We start from the raw sequence: 17,002 nt of genomic DNA, 5'->3' as shown, positions 1-17,002 counted from the left end.
CATATCATATTTCCAGTGCAATTTTAATTTTCAAAACTAACTCAAAAAAAAAAAAAAATCGCAAAAAGTTCGAAATACAAGCTATAGCATGGATATTATTGTATACTTCATAATATATGTGAAACAAAGAATATAATTTCTGATTTTTGTCGATTTGGATCCGAAAATATTCAGTTGTGAAACAAGTTTTCATACCAATATTTGAAATTCCGATTTCCATTTTTCTTTTTCTTAAATCTTCTTGAATGAAATTGAAATTAATTTTTCAATTAAAAAAATAAAAAAAGTTTTAAACATATATAATATGATTCCATTGGCAAAGTAGTAAATATGAGAACACATGGGGCTATTAATTAATGAAGTGGGGACTTCAAGATGGGATACTGATTTGGAGATGCACCGACCTTCAAAAGTTTAACCAAATAATTTATACATTGTCACAATCAACTTTTCTTTGTTTTATTTTGTTTTTGTTTTATCTTTTCTTATTTCTGCATATGAAAGAAATGAAAAGAGTGATCTCAAATCCACTTTCTTTGGTAAATGATGGTTTATGACACAATTGCCCCCCGCCCAACTTCGTGTGTGTATTTTTTCTTCTATACGTTCTGATATACCTAAATGGGTCGGCCCAATGGGCCCTCAAATTTATCTACTAATTAGGTCCACTATACGAAAACCCAAGCTCCTTCAAAGTAAGACTTGGGTCCAATAAAGTAAGCTAAACCCATTCAACGATATATAAATAGATGTTTTACTCATTTGTTAAGGTACGTTCTAATTATTCACAATCAACCTCGAGTTTTATTCTCTCTACTATCTCTACGACCCGTACATCTGACTTGAGCGTCGGAGGGATTTCCGCCGGATCAACCCCCGGCTTAGTTCACGTGTGCTCATTTTGTAGGGACCTCAGGATCATCGAGTTGACTAGCTACTGATCAGCTTTGCTCTCCCAGCTCGTTTTCTATACTACTCCGGTGAGCTATATTTTAGCATCATCACGTTCGATGAAATATGTATGTCGATCTTGAAGAATTGACATATACGTAATAATAATGCACACACCCATGTATATATATCATAAACCATTTGACCATATTTGTTGTGAAATTTGATTCCAATGATTTGGTGGACATAATTCAAATTTAATTCAATTTTGATATATAAAACCAGAAGTTCACAATTAAATGAGGGGCCATTATAAATAAGCCCATCAATGGTTACTTATTCATAAAGTGATTCAGACAAAAAAATCATTTACCAATAAGTCAACATATGGTCCAAATTATTGTAAACGACTAAAATAGTCCCTCATACTTTAATATGCTCCAATTTCATCCTTAACTTAATTTAACTTCAATTTGACCCCAAATTTCACATATTATCCAATTTTGACCCAAAACTTTTTTTTTTCAGAAAAAAAAAAATTTTCAAATTTTTTTTCCCGCCGTATTCCGGCGGTCAACGCCGGTCTCCGGCGGTCAACGCCGGTCTCCGGCGTTGACTTTTTCGATTTTTTTTCCCCTTTCTGTAACATTTTTTTCCTGTTTAAACAACAATATTGCTGTGATTGACAATAATATTAACTATATTACTGTTAAACACAGTAAAATTAACTAAACTACATTTTAACACAGTAATAATGCTATATTAATCTCTAGCACAATAATATTAACACAACAAAACTCATTATTATTGTGTAATAGAGTTGTATTACTATGTTGACCGTTCAACAAATGTAAACATAATAAAAAACAAAAGAATAATATTACTGTGAGTGACAATAATATTACCGTCAACCACATTAATATTACAATAATAGACAATAATATTATTATTTTACTCCGTGAATAACTCATACAAACAAAAAAATTCAAACAAAATAATAATATTGATGTGGTTGACAACAATATTACTATAACAACAGTAATATTACCGTCAACCACATTAATATTATTGTGTTTACAGTAATATACAATAATAGACAGTAATATTATTACGTTACTCCGTGAATAACTCAAACAAAACAAAAACCCCAAAAAAATAATAATATTGATGTTGTTGACATTAATATTATTGCGTTTACAGTTATTTTACTGTCACCGACAGTAATATAATTACGTTGACTTGTTAGCAAATCATACAAAAAAAAAAAAATTACATTAATTTACTATCAACAACAGCACAATTACATAAATGTATTGTCAACGGCAGTACAATTACGTTAAATAACTGTCATTAATTACGGTCAACGTTTAGCGGCGAACGTAAAAAAAAAAACTCCAAAAAACACGAAAAAAAGTCAACGCTGGAGACCGCCGGTCAACGCCGGAAACCGGCGAAAAAATCCGGAAGAAGAAAATAATAATAATAATCGAAAAGTCAACGCCGGAATCCGGCGACTAAAACATTTTTGTTGAAAAATAAAAAGTTTTTGAAGAAAAAAGTCAAAATTGGATTTTTGAGAACAAAATTGATTAAATTGAGGTTACAATTAAGAATTAGGTATAAAGGGTTGGGGTAATATTGTCATATATATGAATGTTTTCTTTATTTATAATAAATATTTAAAGGATGGGCTTATTGGTGAAAGTGATATAGCCCCTAAACTTAGAATAATAAAGATGTTTGGTTGGGGACTTATGCACAAAAACTCCATTAAGGGCAACTCCTACAGTTAAATGCAATTCTATTATTTGCATTTTTTACACATTTTGAGGTTAAAAACAGAACTCCAACAACATGATGGAAAAATGCATATTTTAACAAATTATATATATATATATATATATATATATATATATATATATATATATATATATATATATATATAGTTGTTCAAAGTTTTTTGGAATTTAATTTTTTGAATTTAGTCTTTTTATTAAGAAATATTAATTTTTATTAATAATATTATTATTTCAAATAAATTTTTAAATTGTCGTTACAATACGGTCGTTCGAATTTGCTCGTTGAAATATAGTTATTTAATTTAATTTAAACTAAAATTTTCTAAATAAATAAAATATGATAATTGTGTAAAATATAAACAATGTTGTTGGAGTGTGAGGTTAAAAGTGATGATGTATAACACTGTTCGTCTCTTAAATTATAGATATGGACAACCAATTTTTAAACAACTATTGGAGATGGCCTAAACGATGCTATCTAATATTTTTTAGGTAGTGGGCTATAGACTAAAAAACATATATATATAATGTTATCCATGAAATGCTATAAATTGGGGTACGAGTATTATTGTATTAGAGATGTTATTGGAAAATCACATTTAAGTTTTAACATCATATTTTATTGGAAATATATATATATGGTTTTTTTTAAGGGGGGTGCTAAATCCCACACTAAAAGTTATTAAATTCCGCACATAAATAAAAAAAATTCTCTCTCTACAAAAAAATATTCTCTCTCTAGGCTCTATTTTCTCTAACTTCTCTCTAACTTTTTTCTATGATTTTCCACACTAAAATTTACTAAATCCCACATATTAATAAAAAAATATTTTATCTCTACAAAAAAAAAATTTCTTTCTCTACGCTCTATTTTCTCGACTTCACTCTAACTTTTTTCTAGGATTTTCAAAATACTAAAAAGTCGTCAAAAGTCGTTTTTTGTTACGTAATTACATCAACTAATGAGTTCAATACCTTTTAACTTCAATCGGATGTAAGATTTTAATTTTTTTGCCAAAAAATCGTCATAGGCAGAGGGCGGACAATCTAGAAGACGAAACAGATAGCGCGCACATGTTGGGCGTGCAATACACTGTATTCGCGTTCAATGTGGGCGCCGTCTTTCATGCGTCCGCTTCTACTTTAGATGCTATTCGTTTTTTTTTTTTTATTTTTTTTTTATTTTTTTTAAAATTAGTTTTTGTTATAATTTAATTATTTTTCAGGATAATGGGGAAGTTCATTATTCGGAATATTTTCGAGGGGTATAATTGTTTAATTGTAGAGACGATCTAATACAGTGGGCGAGAGACACAGCTGAAAGCCATGATATTAAGCTAAGTATAGGTCATACTTTTTGTGATATGGTATACGTTACATATGATCGGTTTGAGAAAAAATAGGTGAAACGAAAGAATAGAGATATAGAAAGTACAATATGTTCTGATACAAAAAACTGTAATTGTAAATCTAGTTGAAGGGAGTTCTACAAGCAGATGGTAAAATGGATACTCTTTATAATTTACGGGAAGCATAATCATCCTCTGACTTCGAAATATAGTCTCATAAACAACTCTCGCAGAAGCATTATGAAGTTACCGAAATGTTTAAATATTTATTAAAATTTATTCAATATTTATTAAATATTTATTAAACATGCATTCAATATTTATTATTTAATTCGAAAATATTTTTCACATTTATTCACTATTTATAAAGTATTAAAATTTGTTAAAATTTTATTAACATTAAATATTTATTACAATATTTAAGAAATAATTAAATTGAATTGAATTAGAAAAAAAAAACAAAAAAAAAAAAAAACAAAGAAACAAATCTATTGCTTCTAACCCAGCCGCCCACCCCCCACCCCAAAGAAAATCCCACACACGCTGCTGGCCTGCCATGGACGTCAATCTCATAGCAGACAGAGCTCTCTCTCTATCACCATATACCACCTTCCATAACAAATAAAGTAATTGAATTCAATTAAAAAAAAAAACTTATGGTGCTGCAATCTGGCGTGCCTCCACCCAAAAAAAAAAACCCTCTTAATTCGAAGAATAAATTTGAGATAAAATGATAACCTTGATTGTAGAATAAATTAGAGAAGATTTTCTTCAAGTTCGATTCTCGGATTATTGTACTAGTTTTATGATTTTTTTTTACAAGCGTGAGGGGAAAAGAAGAACTTGTTTGGGGAGAGAAAAAGATAGACACGTTTGGGATTTTAAAGAGAGAAAGAAATTTTATTATGTGCATGATTTAGTAATTTTCGTGTGGGATTTAGCATTTCAGTTTTTTTAATAGGAAGAAATATATATATATATGGTTGGCTGCCTAGTGTTTTTTTCTTGCCTGGGTTTGGGCCGTTGCTGTCTATTGGGGCGATACCCTCAGCCCATTATGCAATTAATTTGTAAAATGGGATGCTTTTGTAATAAACTAATAATTCAATAATAAACATCACAACTCTCTTGATAACTAATGCACCAACCATCTGCTGCATAGTATATCAATAAATTGCAGTCATTTTACAATACATTTTGTACACACTATATATATATATATATATATATATATATATATATATATATATATATATATATATATATATATATATATATATATATATATATATATGAGAGAGAGAGAGAGAGAGAGAGAGAGAGAGAGAGAGAGAGAGAGAGGGGGAAAACTTTGCATACTGCACGGAACTTTTTACTCACTGCACATCCCAATGGCAAGCTGAAATCAAACCTGTCAAAACAAACATAACTATTAGTCGATGAATTAACCGCCGAAAGAAACAATATTTCCCAATGAATAGAAGAAGGCAATAAATTGTTTGTTATTTCCCTATTGGCTCATGAATTCTCACAAAAACTAAAGGTTGCATTTCGATCGGAAGATTTACGAGAAAAAAAAAATTAATTCACAATAACAGATTCATAAAACTTGTTTCGACTGATTCATCTGATATTGGATTTCAAGTCTTTAGCTCTCGATTTAAGCTAAATTTTTTTCGGCCATTGGGGGGGGGGGGGGGGGTGGATTTCAAATCCATCTCATCCGGAGTTCGTTCGAAAGTCGAAACACATACAAGCAAAAGATATTTATGTGAATCTGAAATAAGGCAAACTAGAATGTAATAATAAAGATATGGATAACTTTAGGACAAGATATTAAGTTCTGGCAAAACCATTCTCTTTAACCCCAACCGAGAGCCCAACATCACCGTGACTTTCTAAAGTCGCTACCACGGCTTAGGTGGTGTTTGCAAAAGCTTTTACAAATATATTATGAACTTTTTTTTGCTCATAATCTATTTTTAAGTGTTTGCAAAATAAACTTTTGCTTTTGCTTCTCTTAAAATAAGCAATTTCAAGCTATAATTTGTTAAGCACCCATGACCCTACTTTTTCTATTTAAGTTAAGTTTCCAGCAAATTTGCAAACACCCCCAACTTTTAGAAATAAACACTTAAAACCAACTTAACTCATAATCTATAACTTCTACTTTTAAATAAGCTTTTGCAAACACCACCTTAGTATAGTAACTAAAAAAGTAATATGTAGAGGGACATTTTTTTTTTTATTAGGTTATGCTTATACTCGTAAGTATCTCAAATAGGAGACTATTTGTTACAAAAAATATTTTAAATGTAAATCGACTGAAAACGGACAAAAGGGCAATTCGTGTATTTCTTAATTTCACGGGTAAAGTGCTACGGAATAAAGAGATAAAATGATAAATATATCAACAGGCACAGATAGGGGTAACATGCAATTAATCATAGATTTCGATGGAAGGAGAAGTTGAACCGTACAATACTTGAAAGCTGAGGGCTTTGAGGAATTACAACTTTGGCCTTTCACGATTCAACGGGATGCGTTACGGGTAGGTATATTGGACATCAAGATTGTTCCCATGTCACTACTCACTGAGTACAAGATTTATCGGACACTTCGATCCATGCAGTTATGCTCTTTCTCTGAAAATGTTCGTGCAGCTCTGTTTTTTTAAAATAGCATAAATAAATAATAAAATCAAAAGGAAAAGGAAAAGAAAATTCTACTTCATAGAGACGGGAGGCCTCGTACGGGACTGTTGATAGGATGGATAAGATCAATTGAATTTGATAGAGTTATGTTCTCCATTATGTACGAGATTTATGATTATACAATCCTAGTATTGTGTAATATCTTTCATAGGATTGTGTAATAATTGGGGTTGAGGTTGGACTCGATTCTACCCAATTCCGGGCCCGTTTATAGCCACATGCCGTAAATCTAAACCCCTGATGTGATTGGGATCACATCACATCAACCCCAAATATTTTTGATACACATTGGTTCTTAGAATATTTATGCGGAAAGAAAAAAAGACTCGAGTGCTCAAGTTATGTTGTCTACAAACATTGATTTGGATATAACTCATCACCAAAAGCGAGCAAAATTGGAGAGAGAGTGTTCTTTCCACATAAATATTCTATGAACCAAACAAATCGGCAATCGGAACCAATGCAACTACTAACATTCAACAAGGTCCGAGATATTGGATGCAGAAGGCTAGTGTTGTAATGTGTGTGTGTGTGTGTGTGTGTGTGTGTGTGTGTGTGTGTGTGTGTGTGTGTGTGTGTTATTTAGGCAACCTGTTGTAATGTACAAAAGTGAACTCCACAACATGTGGAGTTTGAAAGCAAAAACAACACAAAGAAAGGAATAGGCAAGATTTTGGCATAGTGTTGGGCATTTTCTCAAAGAATAGTAACTCGTAAAAAGGTTCCAATGAAATAAAACAAGCCTTAAAGAAGATAAATATCGATTAACAACAACTAAATTTAAACAAGTATATCTACTGCCGATAAGGGTAAATTACGGCCAGTCCCCATTAGGTAATGTCAAATTACGAAAAAACACCTCTTGTTTGGGTAATTACAACCACCCCTCAACCATAAATCTTCAACATAATCTTCTAGATTTCGTGGAATGTTTTCTAGTTTTGTGCCAAAATATAGTTTATGATGCACCACAATCTGATATTTACAAGCCAAGAGTATGACCATCTTGTTTCAAAATGTGGAGGTCGAATATGATAAAACGGGTACAAACTGGAAAATATTCCACACAATCTACACTAAATTTGACACAACAAGGATGCACGTGAATCTACGTTAAAGATTCATATCATAGTTGATGGGTGGTTGTAATTACCCAAACAATATAATTTTTTTCGTAATTTACCCTAACAATAATAATAATAATAATAATAATAATATTTAGTCTTAAAAAAATTGACAAAATAAACAAGTAAATCTGGAAAAATATTTACCTGTTCATCCTGAGGAGCTGCAACATCATTTCCCAATCTCCCAAATGGTACAATTCCACTATCAGGGAAACAAATTAAGATATTCTTTTATCAATAAATAAATTGAAATAAAACAGAAAAAAATTCCAAGTAATTCCAAAATCAACAACTGAATAATCAATCGGGTGAAACAATAAAGCAATGATAAAATCAAAATTGCAGTTGTGAGATGAGATAGAATAGAGATACCAGAAGCAGAGAAATCCTCTTTCCACCTCCTGCCGGACAAACCTCATCCCCAGACCGCCGTCACAACCGCCGTCGAAGATGATGGCCTTGTTGTTCTCGAAATCTTCGTGTTTCAGTACTCTGCGCGTTATTCCGCCGATCTCGATATGTACCTCAAGAGGCACCCGCTCCCCAATCGTCTCCTTAGTGAAGACGCTGGACGGAATGTTCCTCCGACCATTCGCCGGAATCTCGAACTGATTCGTGCCGTCATATCTCCTTCCGGTGGAAACAGCGACGAATCGTGAAACGACCGCTATTTTCGCGGCCGTGTTGTTCACCACGGCGGTAGGCATAGTGTTTTTTTTAGATCTTTGGCTTTCTACGGCGGCGGTGGGAGTTTAAATAAATAGACGAGGTTTTAGCAAAATCCGATATGATTACAATTTACACTTACATGTGTGGGTTTTATTGATAGATACAATTTGAATTTTTTTAATATTAAAATTATAAAATGATCAATTTGAATTTTTTTAAATATTCCTCTCACGTTTGGAGTTGGGAGTTGGGACAATACCTTTTAAGATAAATTGCATTTTGCACCTCAGAAATAGCATGGACTGGCGTTTTGCACATTTAATTTTTTGGAATTAGCAAAATGAACCATAAATTGCAGTTTAAGACAAACAAAAGCTTCTTTATATAAACAATATGGTAAATTACGGCCACCCATGATATATGGTCAAATTACGGAAAAGAAAAAAAAACTCTTATATTTGTGTAATTACAACCACTCATCAACTATGAATCTTCTTACATGTTCACTATTGTGGTATCGAATACAACATAATCTTCTTACATGTTCACCATTGTGGTATCGAATACAACATAATCTTCTAGATTCCACAAAATATTCTCTAGGTTGTACTCGATTTGTGCAAAAATGCAGTTTTTTATGCACCACAATCTGATATTTACAAGTCAAGAGACACATCTTATGATCATCTAGTTTGAGGATGTGGAGCTCGAATTAGATAAAACGGTTACAAATTGAAACATATTCCACATAATTTAGAACATTCCACTAAATTTGACAACGTAACGATGGACTTGTAAGAAGATTCATTATTGAGAGGTGGTTGTAATTACCCAAACATGAGGAATTTTGAAGTAATTTGACCATACTTCAGAGGTGACCGTAATTTATCCTAAACAATATTAAACTAACATAAAATGTTGATTTAGAATATAATTAGACAATTAATCAGTTATTAAGATTTAAAAAAGGGGTGCTAAACACCCCTTATTTTGGACTTATATATATGGAAATCCATTCTATTAGAGGAATATAGGTATACCGTATATGTCATCTAATCAATAAAAATAAATAAAATATATATATATATAAACATAAATATCCTCACTTAACATTTATATAAAATATTTATTTATTTAATTAAGAGAACAAATCCCACATATTACTCTATCTATATTCTCTCTCATCTACTACTACTACTCTCTCTCTCTCTCTCTCTCTCTCTCTCTCTCTCTCTCTCTCTCTCTCTCTCTCTCACACACACACACACACACACACACATACATCTTTCTCTCTGACCCCACATAATATTAGACACGGCCACGGGCCGGGTCGGGTCCGGGTCCGGGTCCTACATTTTGGAGACCCAAAACCGACCCGTGTGGAGGCGGATCTGGGTCCGGGTCGGGTCCACTCGGGTCCTTTCGGGTCCGAGTCAGGTCCGGATCCAAAATCGATTTTTTGATTTTTAAATTTTTTTTTTTATTTTGACCGTTTGAAAAAAAAATTGAATTTACGGATCGGGTCCGGGTCGGATCCGGTTTATAGCCATTGCATTTTTAAAATAAATAAAAAACATTTTTTCCGTAACTAAATCCAAATAATTCTAATAATGTATTACACTTAATATTTTGGTTAAAAATATTTAAGTAAATATTCATAAATTTTACTTAAAAAAGTAAAAAGTTATAACCATTTTATATTATATTGTTATATTAAATATTATTTTTGTATTTATAATTTATACTCCCTCTGTCCCATATTATATGTCTTTTTAGAGAGTTTTTTTTGTCCCAAATTATTTGTCATTTTAGATTTTCAATGCATCATTAATTGCATTATTTTCAATTTTACCCTTTATCACTCCTAATTTGTTAGTTGTAAAATAATTAATGTCAAGGATATATTAGTATTTTCCTATGCTTTTCACTATAATCTATACACATTTATTGATTTTCTTAATATGTGTGTAACAACCCAAAACGTCATTTAAACTGGGACGGGGGAGTATAAGATTATAGAGAAAAAAAATATAAAAATAAAGAATTAATACAAACTTTGAGGGGCTAAAACTAATGTTCAGAATGTTTAATAATAGCATAGCTATAAAAATAAATAAATCTTGTGGGGTCCACAATACATTTGTACGGCCACTGCTGACGCGGCACCATGCTAGCTGACGGGGCACCATGCTAACAGAGGCACCATGCTGACATAATAAGTCGTTGGAGATGTTGACATAGTAGGATTGAATAATATATCTGTAAGCTACCTAGAATATAGCATAAATTGAATTGTTCGTAACATTACTATCAAATCAAATTTATGATATAATTGCACCAAATTAATTATGATATCAAACTGTTGACCGTAGATTGTAAGGGTCCGCTTTACGAGTTCTATTAAACAACTACATGTTCTTTCGACCCTACACTTAGTGATAAATAACGTGTAAGTCTTTTGCTTATTCTCCTACTTGGGTTAACTTTTAGAGGTTTTAAAAAAATACAAAAAATGATACGTAGCAGCAGAAGACTCACACTTGAATATTCCAATTTAATTTATGCCTTGCAACATTGATGCACCCAATTGCCAGAGGTTTCAATGGTTGAAAATTTATGCCTTGCAACATTGTAACGTTTTCGCCAAATTAATTGCTTCCACCGTCATAATCTGTCGCCACCCGTTGATTGATTACGGCAAAGAAAGAACCACAATCTGGCTGAACAACTGGATTAGTCGGCACTCAAATTTAATGATTGAATCGCCGGCGAAGAACTCGGCAGAGTAAATTAGCAGAATTTTCGAGATGGAATTAGCATAGATGAGGAAGGGCAAATTGAAATTGGTTATGGTATCTATTTGTGTGTAGTGGTGTGCAATTCAGGGAGCAATTTAACTAAAAATAGACTTTTCAGTTACCGGATGGAACAATTTAGTAAACAATTTAGCAAGTTCAGGTATGCTCGTACATCTTTTTTTCTATACAGGGGCTAAAATACAAAAATGACCAAAGTTTAGGGGACAAATGCATTTTATCCTTTTTTTTTTATATATATATATATATAATATAATGAAACAATTCACAACCAACAAATACACTCATCAATAGCTTGCAGATAACACGCAAAATACAAATTTTTCTATGTGTAAAAATGTATCATGTCACTCTCACGCCACCAATTAGACAACTCTTACAAATTTCTTACACGAACACGAGTTTAATCACTAATAAAGAGACTCGAACTCAAACAAAACAATAATAATCAACGGTAGTTGAAATAAGCACGATTGTGCGCAGTGAGTTATACAAGGGTGTTCACCACAAGTACACTCAATCCTTCAACCAACCATGGGGGGATGAATAATCTATTTACAAATGCATCAACATCATCATCGCACACATCTTGTGATTCACTTCTTTCGTAATCATCAAAGGATAGAATTATGTTGGATAACCGAATAAACAGAACCGGAGCTCCGACCTCGATACACCGACACACCAAAATTTTACATCTGTGAAATTTTCACTTTACACACGGAGCATCTCAATGGCCAGCTGAATCAAACCTGCCAAACAAGGGATTGAAATTGGTATAAAACTATGATTATATATATAGATTAAATGAAAGAAGCAATCTTTTAGGAATTATAAGAAACGTGTTCTTGAGAAAACGGCAGACCACAAAGAACCAAGCCAAGATTCAATTTGGATTTAAGGGTTTGGATATGGGGAAGTTTTTCAAGTCACTTCAAATGGGAAGGATTCGGAATCCACCATAACTGCTTCAAAATTAACTTCAAATAGGCGATAAGGATTTGGAATTAATTGTCAAATAAATCAATCCAAACACGCTCAACGGATTTGTGGATTTGAAACTCTTCGCTCAAATTGTATTTGACTTATAGGGCACAGGAAATTTGACAATAATAACAAGATTGGGTAGGGACAACGGATATGTTACAATGTGATCTCATAAAATTAACGGTAACAATATCAGACCAAGGAATATATATACAAGGTCATCAAGCTATATACGGATGCAATGCTAGTGGATAATAGAGTGCTTAGTATGCTAGTACTAAATGAAACATTGCCATCAAATGAAGGACTGCCCAACAGACAAATTGTTGCAAAAAAAGAATGCGAAACGACAAAAAAGAAAGATAGAAAGAAAGAAACAGAACTGTGTACCCCATGCTTAGCAATTAGCATCAAAGCAAGCCCCGTTTTTCTCAAGCCATGCATTCAAAATGATCATAAGTACACCGTGATGAAGTTGATATCAACGTGACTTTAATAGAAGGTACTGTGATTATCGTTAATTCAACTTTACCCCTTGTAAGCATTAAATTCTACTCTCAAGAAGATATTTCATGACTTAAGCATCTGAGAATTTTTCACTATGGCAAAATCCAAACACACTTAACCATTGTCTTGCAAGTTATTTTGTAAACAAAGCAAAATGTCGATAGTCGGTAGGGATGACAACGGGTCGGTTTTGGGCCGAGTTTGCCTAAACCCGAGACCCGACCCGTGAAAAATATATAAAACCCAGACCTGCCCCAACCCGATTCAGCTAAGATCCAAACCCGCCCCAACCCATACCGAATTAAACGAGTCTGCCTCGCCAGACCCGCTAGACCCGTTAACATTAAATTTTTTTATTATTTTTAAACTTCCATAATACTTGCTTCTATATTTTAACAAAATAATCTAAAAATAAAATACAATATTTTAAAATACTTCTACAAGTGAATAATAAAATTATATAATTAATTATATTTAACTTCTACTATAAGTAAAATTCAAAAGGCAAGACGGCTAGCGGTGGTCGACAAATGATAGATTTTACTTGCAAGAAATGAGATTCAAAAAAATGAAATGGTGAAAAATGGGCAAATGAGAATACACACGATGAAAATTGAAAGTTTGATAAATGAAATCATAAATTAATTTTTATATATAGATTAATTATAAAATATAATATAATTATATGGGTCGGTTCTGGGTCAGTTCCAATAAGACCCGTAACGCGACCCAAAACCATCCGGTTTTGGAAACTTAAACCAATGTCCAAGCCAGACCATTTAACTTACCCTGACCCGCCCCAAACGGGTCGGTTCCGGGTCTAAGACCCGGCAAACCCGTACCCATTGACATCCCTAATAGTCGGGTACATCTTATATGAATACAAATCAAGTGGCAACATCTAGTGGAACCTAGACATAAGATTAGGACTTGACAAAGGATGCAAGAAAATCCCGATGAGCTAAACTAAGTCCAATAGAATGGCAAAACACATTTAACCATGTCAAAACCGGAGATGTTCCGACTACCCTTTACGATATGAGGACTAGTAGGACCGCCGAAAACGGAACAACGTAGAGTTGGATAATCCACACTAGGGAACAAAGACACTATATGTAGATGATTTCATTTTTTTCAGTTCACAAGCATTCCAATTTCACTTTTATCATATTCATCATCAAGTAGAGGGGGTAATAATAATATGAGCAGTAAATATAATTCTGGTTCTTTCGAGTTAGTAAAAGTTCAAGGGGTAATTGGCATTTTAACCCTCCTAGTAGATTTATTTGCACATTGCACCCCTCAAATTTCAAAAAATGGCAACATTGAACCCTCAAATCAAACACTTTCTCCCCCAATCAGTCAATTTTAACAGGCAAAATTATTTCCTAATTATAACAAATTAAAATTTATTTAACCAAAAAAAAATATACAGACAGAGAGATGAAGAGGGAATTTACATGTAAATCCAAGAGAGCTGCAAAATCATCTCCCCTTCTCCAAAATGTAGTCAATCCCCTAATTGAATGACAAGCGAAAATCTGGAATCAAAAATAAAAATAAAAGTGTAGAGAGAGAAAGAGTAAGAGAGAGAGAAAAAGGACCTCAGGTAGTAGGCGAGGCCTCTTTCGTTCTCATCTCTAGGGATAAACCTAGCGCCGATAGATCGGTCGGTTAGGGCGAAGAAGATGATGGCTTCATTTTCTTCGATTTCGCCGATATCTAAGATTTTGGGATTCATTCCGGCGGCGGTGGCGTGAATCTGAAGAGATTTCAGAAGATAAACCGACTCCTTCGTGAAGACGTCGTAAGGGATAACCTTGTGGGAATTGGCGGGTAAGCTGTAGCTGGATATGCCGGAGTAGGTTACTCCGGCGGCACCGGCGGACAATCGGCTCTCACATAGAAGTGGTGTTTGTGTGTTGTTCATCAATATAGTTTGCTTTTTGAATGGATTTGTCATCTTCGTGGCTGAGACGGCGGAGGGAGGGAGGAGGGGAGGAGAAAGGGGTGCGGGGAGAGCGGTGGGGCTGTGGTGGGTGGGGGTGGAAGTGAGGGTCTAGAAACGAAAGAGACAGATATATATATAGAGAGAGAGAGAGAGCTGACTTAGAGCATGTACAACAATGAAATAGCTAAAAAAACCCTCTCTAAATAGTGGGGTCCACATACTGCTTTTGCTTCACTTTTTTTTTTGATAACATCTTTCTGCTTCACTTGATCACTTCTTTTGCAGGCCACTTTATCACTTTGTCTAAAAGTGGATCCCACATTTATTCCTTTCAAAATTAAAATTGCTTGAATGGGTCTATTTTGTTGCTCTCCAAAATGCTCAACAAATATTAAATTATAATAAAATATTCACTATTAGTATAAAAAAATACAAATTAAATTTTCAAAATTTTATATTTAATTAATAATATTAATATAATTAACTTGACTTTAAAATTAGACTAATTACGTAAACAAAATTATCATTTAATTATGTTGTGATTTACGGTAGTTTATTTTTCTTTTTTTTGTAATATATAAAAACTAATTAATAATATGAAAATTTAACAACTAACATAAAATTGACATTATATTAATAACACAAAAGATAACAGAAGATTTGAATAACACTGTTGGAATATCTCTCCAACTAATAGAAAACATCAATAAAAATTACGAGAAAGCTAGTAAACTAATTATTAGGCCCCGTAAACGTTGACTTATTTTTTCCTGCACGACTTATGATTTCTCTTTATTGTTCCATGATCCAAGCTTGTTGTTCAATAATCCAAATTTTACCTTCTTCTGTAGGAGCTGAATTGGGATGCATCATCATTATTTCTTTTTCAAACCGTTTGTGTTCTTGTTCTTTCATTGTTGCAATTCTCATTTGCTCAGTTTCCTTTTGAGCTTGTAGCTGTAAATTTATTGCTTCCATTTTCGCTTGTAACTTTTGTTGTTCTATTGCATGTTTCCTATTCCCTTCTTCTTGAAACCGACTTGATGCTTCTTTTCTCATATTAGAAAATTCTTCTGCAAATAAGTCCATAGAATTATTTCTTTTTTTTTTAGCATTTTTCGCACATTTGTTACCAGGAGGACGTGCTAGACCAGTTGAAGTATTATTAGATAATCCATCTTCATCGTCAAGACTAATTGAGGTTGGAGTCCCGCTAGGTGTTGATTGCTCACTTAACGGAGTCTCAGCATTGGAGGAATCTCCAATATCATCTTCATCCAAATTAATTTCTGCCCTCTTTTTTTGAGACATCATTTTCTTCTTCTCTTGTACATCATTGATATGATTGTACCGTTTCGGTGTGTCTTTTAGAATAAGCCAACAAGTCTCCCACTTAAAAACATGGTTCTCTTTCTTGTAATATAATTGTTTTGTTGTTAACATCTGTAAATAAAGATTCAAATACTTTATTTAAATAACATGCATATATATATATATATATATATATATATATATATATATATATATATATATATATATATATATATATATATATATATATATATATATATATATATATATATATACATAAAAACCTTTTACATAAATCATGTTTCAGTTATTGAAAGAGATTTTAAAATTATCTCTGGTGAAATACAGAAATCTGTCCACCCTCCTCATGTTCCTTTTCAAATTGAAAAAAATGGTAGAGTTTTTAATTTTCTTCCATTCTCTAAAATTATTGAAAATGATGTTCTACAAGTTACGGTTAAACATATCAATTTAATGATTGAGCAAAACAATTTTTGCAATCTCTATCTTTCGATTATAGGTGAGGAAATTATTTCTTTACATGATAAAATTGACAAAATATTATCCCAAACTAAGACCCAGACTAAGTCTGATCTACTTGATAAAAGTACCATTGTTAAGACGGCCTCTTCTATACAGTCTCCTGTTGAATTAGACAACTTCAAAATCGAACCCTCTGTTTCTGATTTTGAAAAAATCATTTATAATAAATTCAGTAAATTAAATATTTCTACTTTAAATAATGATTTTGAAGAAAGTCTTGAAACCAGCTCTACAAAGTATGACAATACAGATTGTATTAACAAAATGAGATGGGCTGATAAGCCAAATCTTTCTAAATTCTATTATAATAGACCAAAACCTATGGATGTTCTTCATGA

At 32.6% G+C, this 17,002-nt stretch overlaps 2 protein-coding genes across 4 annotated transcripts; both read right to left on the bottom strand.

Annotated features, from left to right (window-relative positions):
- Nucleotides 1-5,320: 5,320 nt before the first annotated feature.
- Nucleotides 5,321-8,689, bottom strand: LOC105967054 (uncharacterized). Of its 3 annotated transcripts, none has more exons than XM_012991617.2 (3): nt 8,253-8,689; nt 8,025-8,082; nt 5,321-5,450 (listed from the first exon to the last, which is right to left on the bottom strand). In XM_012991617.2, exons 1-3 carry the CDS (start codon nt 8,585-8,587, stop codon nt 5,445-5,447), a joined length of 399 nt encoding a protein of 132 aa, XP_012847071.2. In that variant the 5' UTR covers nt 8,588-8,689; the 3' UTR covers nt 5,321-5,444. The 3 variants fall into 3 exon arrangements, with proteins under 3 accessions (XP_012847071.2, XP_088674206.1, XP_088674205.1); XM_088818080.1 differs by lacking the exon at nt 5,321-5,450 and adding an exon at nt 6,370-6,704; XM_088818079.1 differs by lacking the exon at nt 5,321-5,450 and adding an exon at nt 6,386-6,684.
- Nucleotides 8,690-11,610: 2,921 nt separating this feature from the next.
- On the bottom strand, nt 11,611-14,922 carry LOC148770812 (uncharacterized). The gene is made up of 3 exons (XM_088818078.1): nt 14,464-14,922; nt 14,320-14,377; nt 11,611-12,117 (listed from the first exon to the last, which is right to left on the bottom strand). Exons 1-3 carry the CDS (start codon nt 14,820-14,822, stop codon nt 12,112-12,114), a joined length of 423 nt encoding a protein of 140 aa, XP_088674204.1. The 5' UTR covers nt 14,823-14,922; the 3' UTR covers nt 11,611-12,111.
- Between the last annotated feature and the right edge of the window lie 2,080 nt (nt 14,923-17,002).

The sequence above is a fragment of the Erythranthe guttata genome, chromosome 5 (assembly GCF_056151865.1).
Source record: "Erythranthe guttata isolate IM_541 chromosome 5, IM_541, whole genome shotgun sequence".
In the NCBI taxonomy this organism is placed as follows: Eukaryota; Viridiplantae; Streptophyta; class Magnoliopsida; order Lamiales; family Phrymaceae; genus Erythranthe; species Erythranthe guttata.
The sequence above is the reverse complement of the archived record's forward strand: the minus strand, read 5'-3'. Positions and strand labels throughout refer to the sequence as shown.

Coding starts and splice junctions, on each gene's coding strand:
- LOC105967054 (XM_088818079.1), bottom strand. CDS start 8,587: ATGCCTACCGCCGTGGTGAACAACACGGCCGCGAAAATAGCGGTCGTT. Junction 8,083..8,252: donor AGAGGATTTCTCTGCTTCTG/GTATCTCTATTC, acceptor TTTCCCTGATAG/TGGAATTGTACCATTTGGGA. Junction 6,685..8,024: donor CAGCTCCTCAGGATGAACAG/GTAAATATTTTT, acceptor GAACATTTTCAG/AGAAAGAGCATAACTGCATG.
- LOC148770812 (XM_088818078.1), bottom strand. CDS start 14,822: ATGACAAATCCATTCAAAAAGCAAACTATATTGATGAACAACACACAA. Junction 14,378..14,463: donor GGCCTCGCCTACTACCTGAG/GTCCTTTTTCTC, acceptor TCATTCAATTAG/GGGATTGACTACATTTTGGA.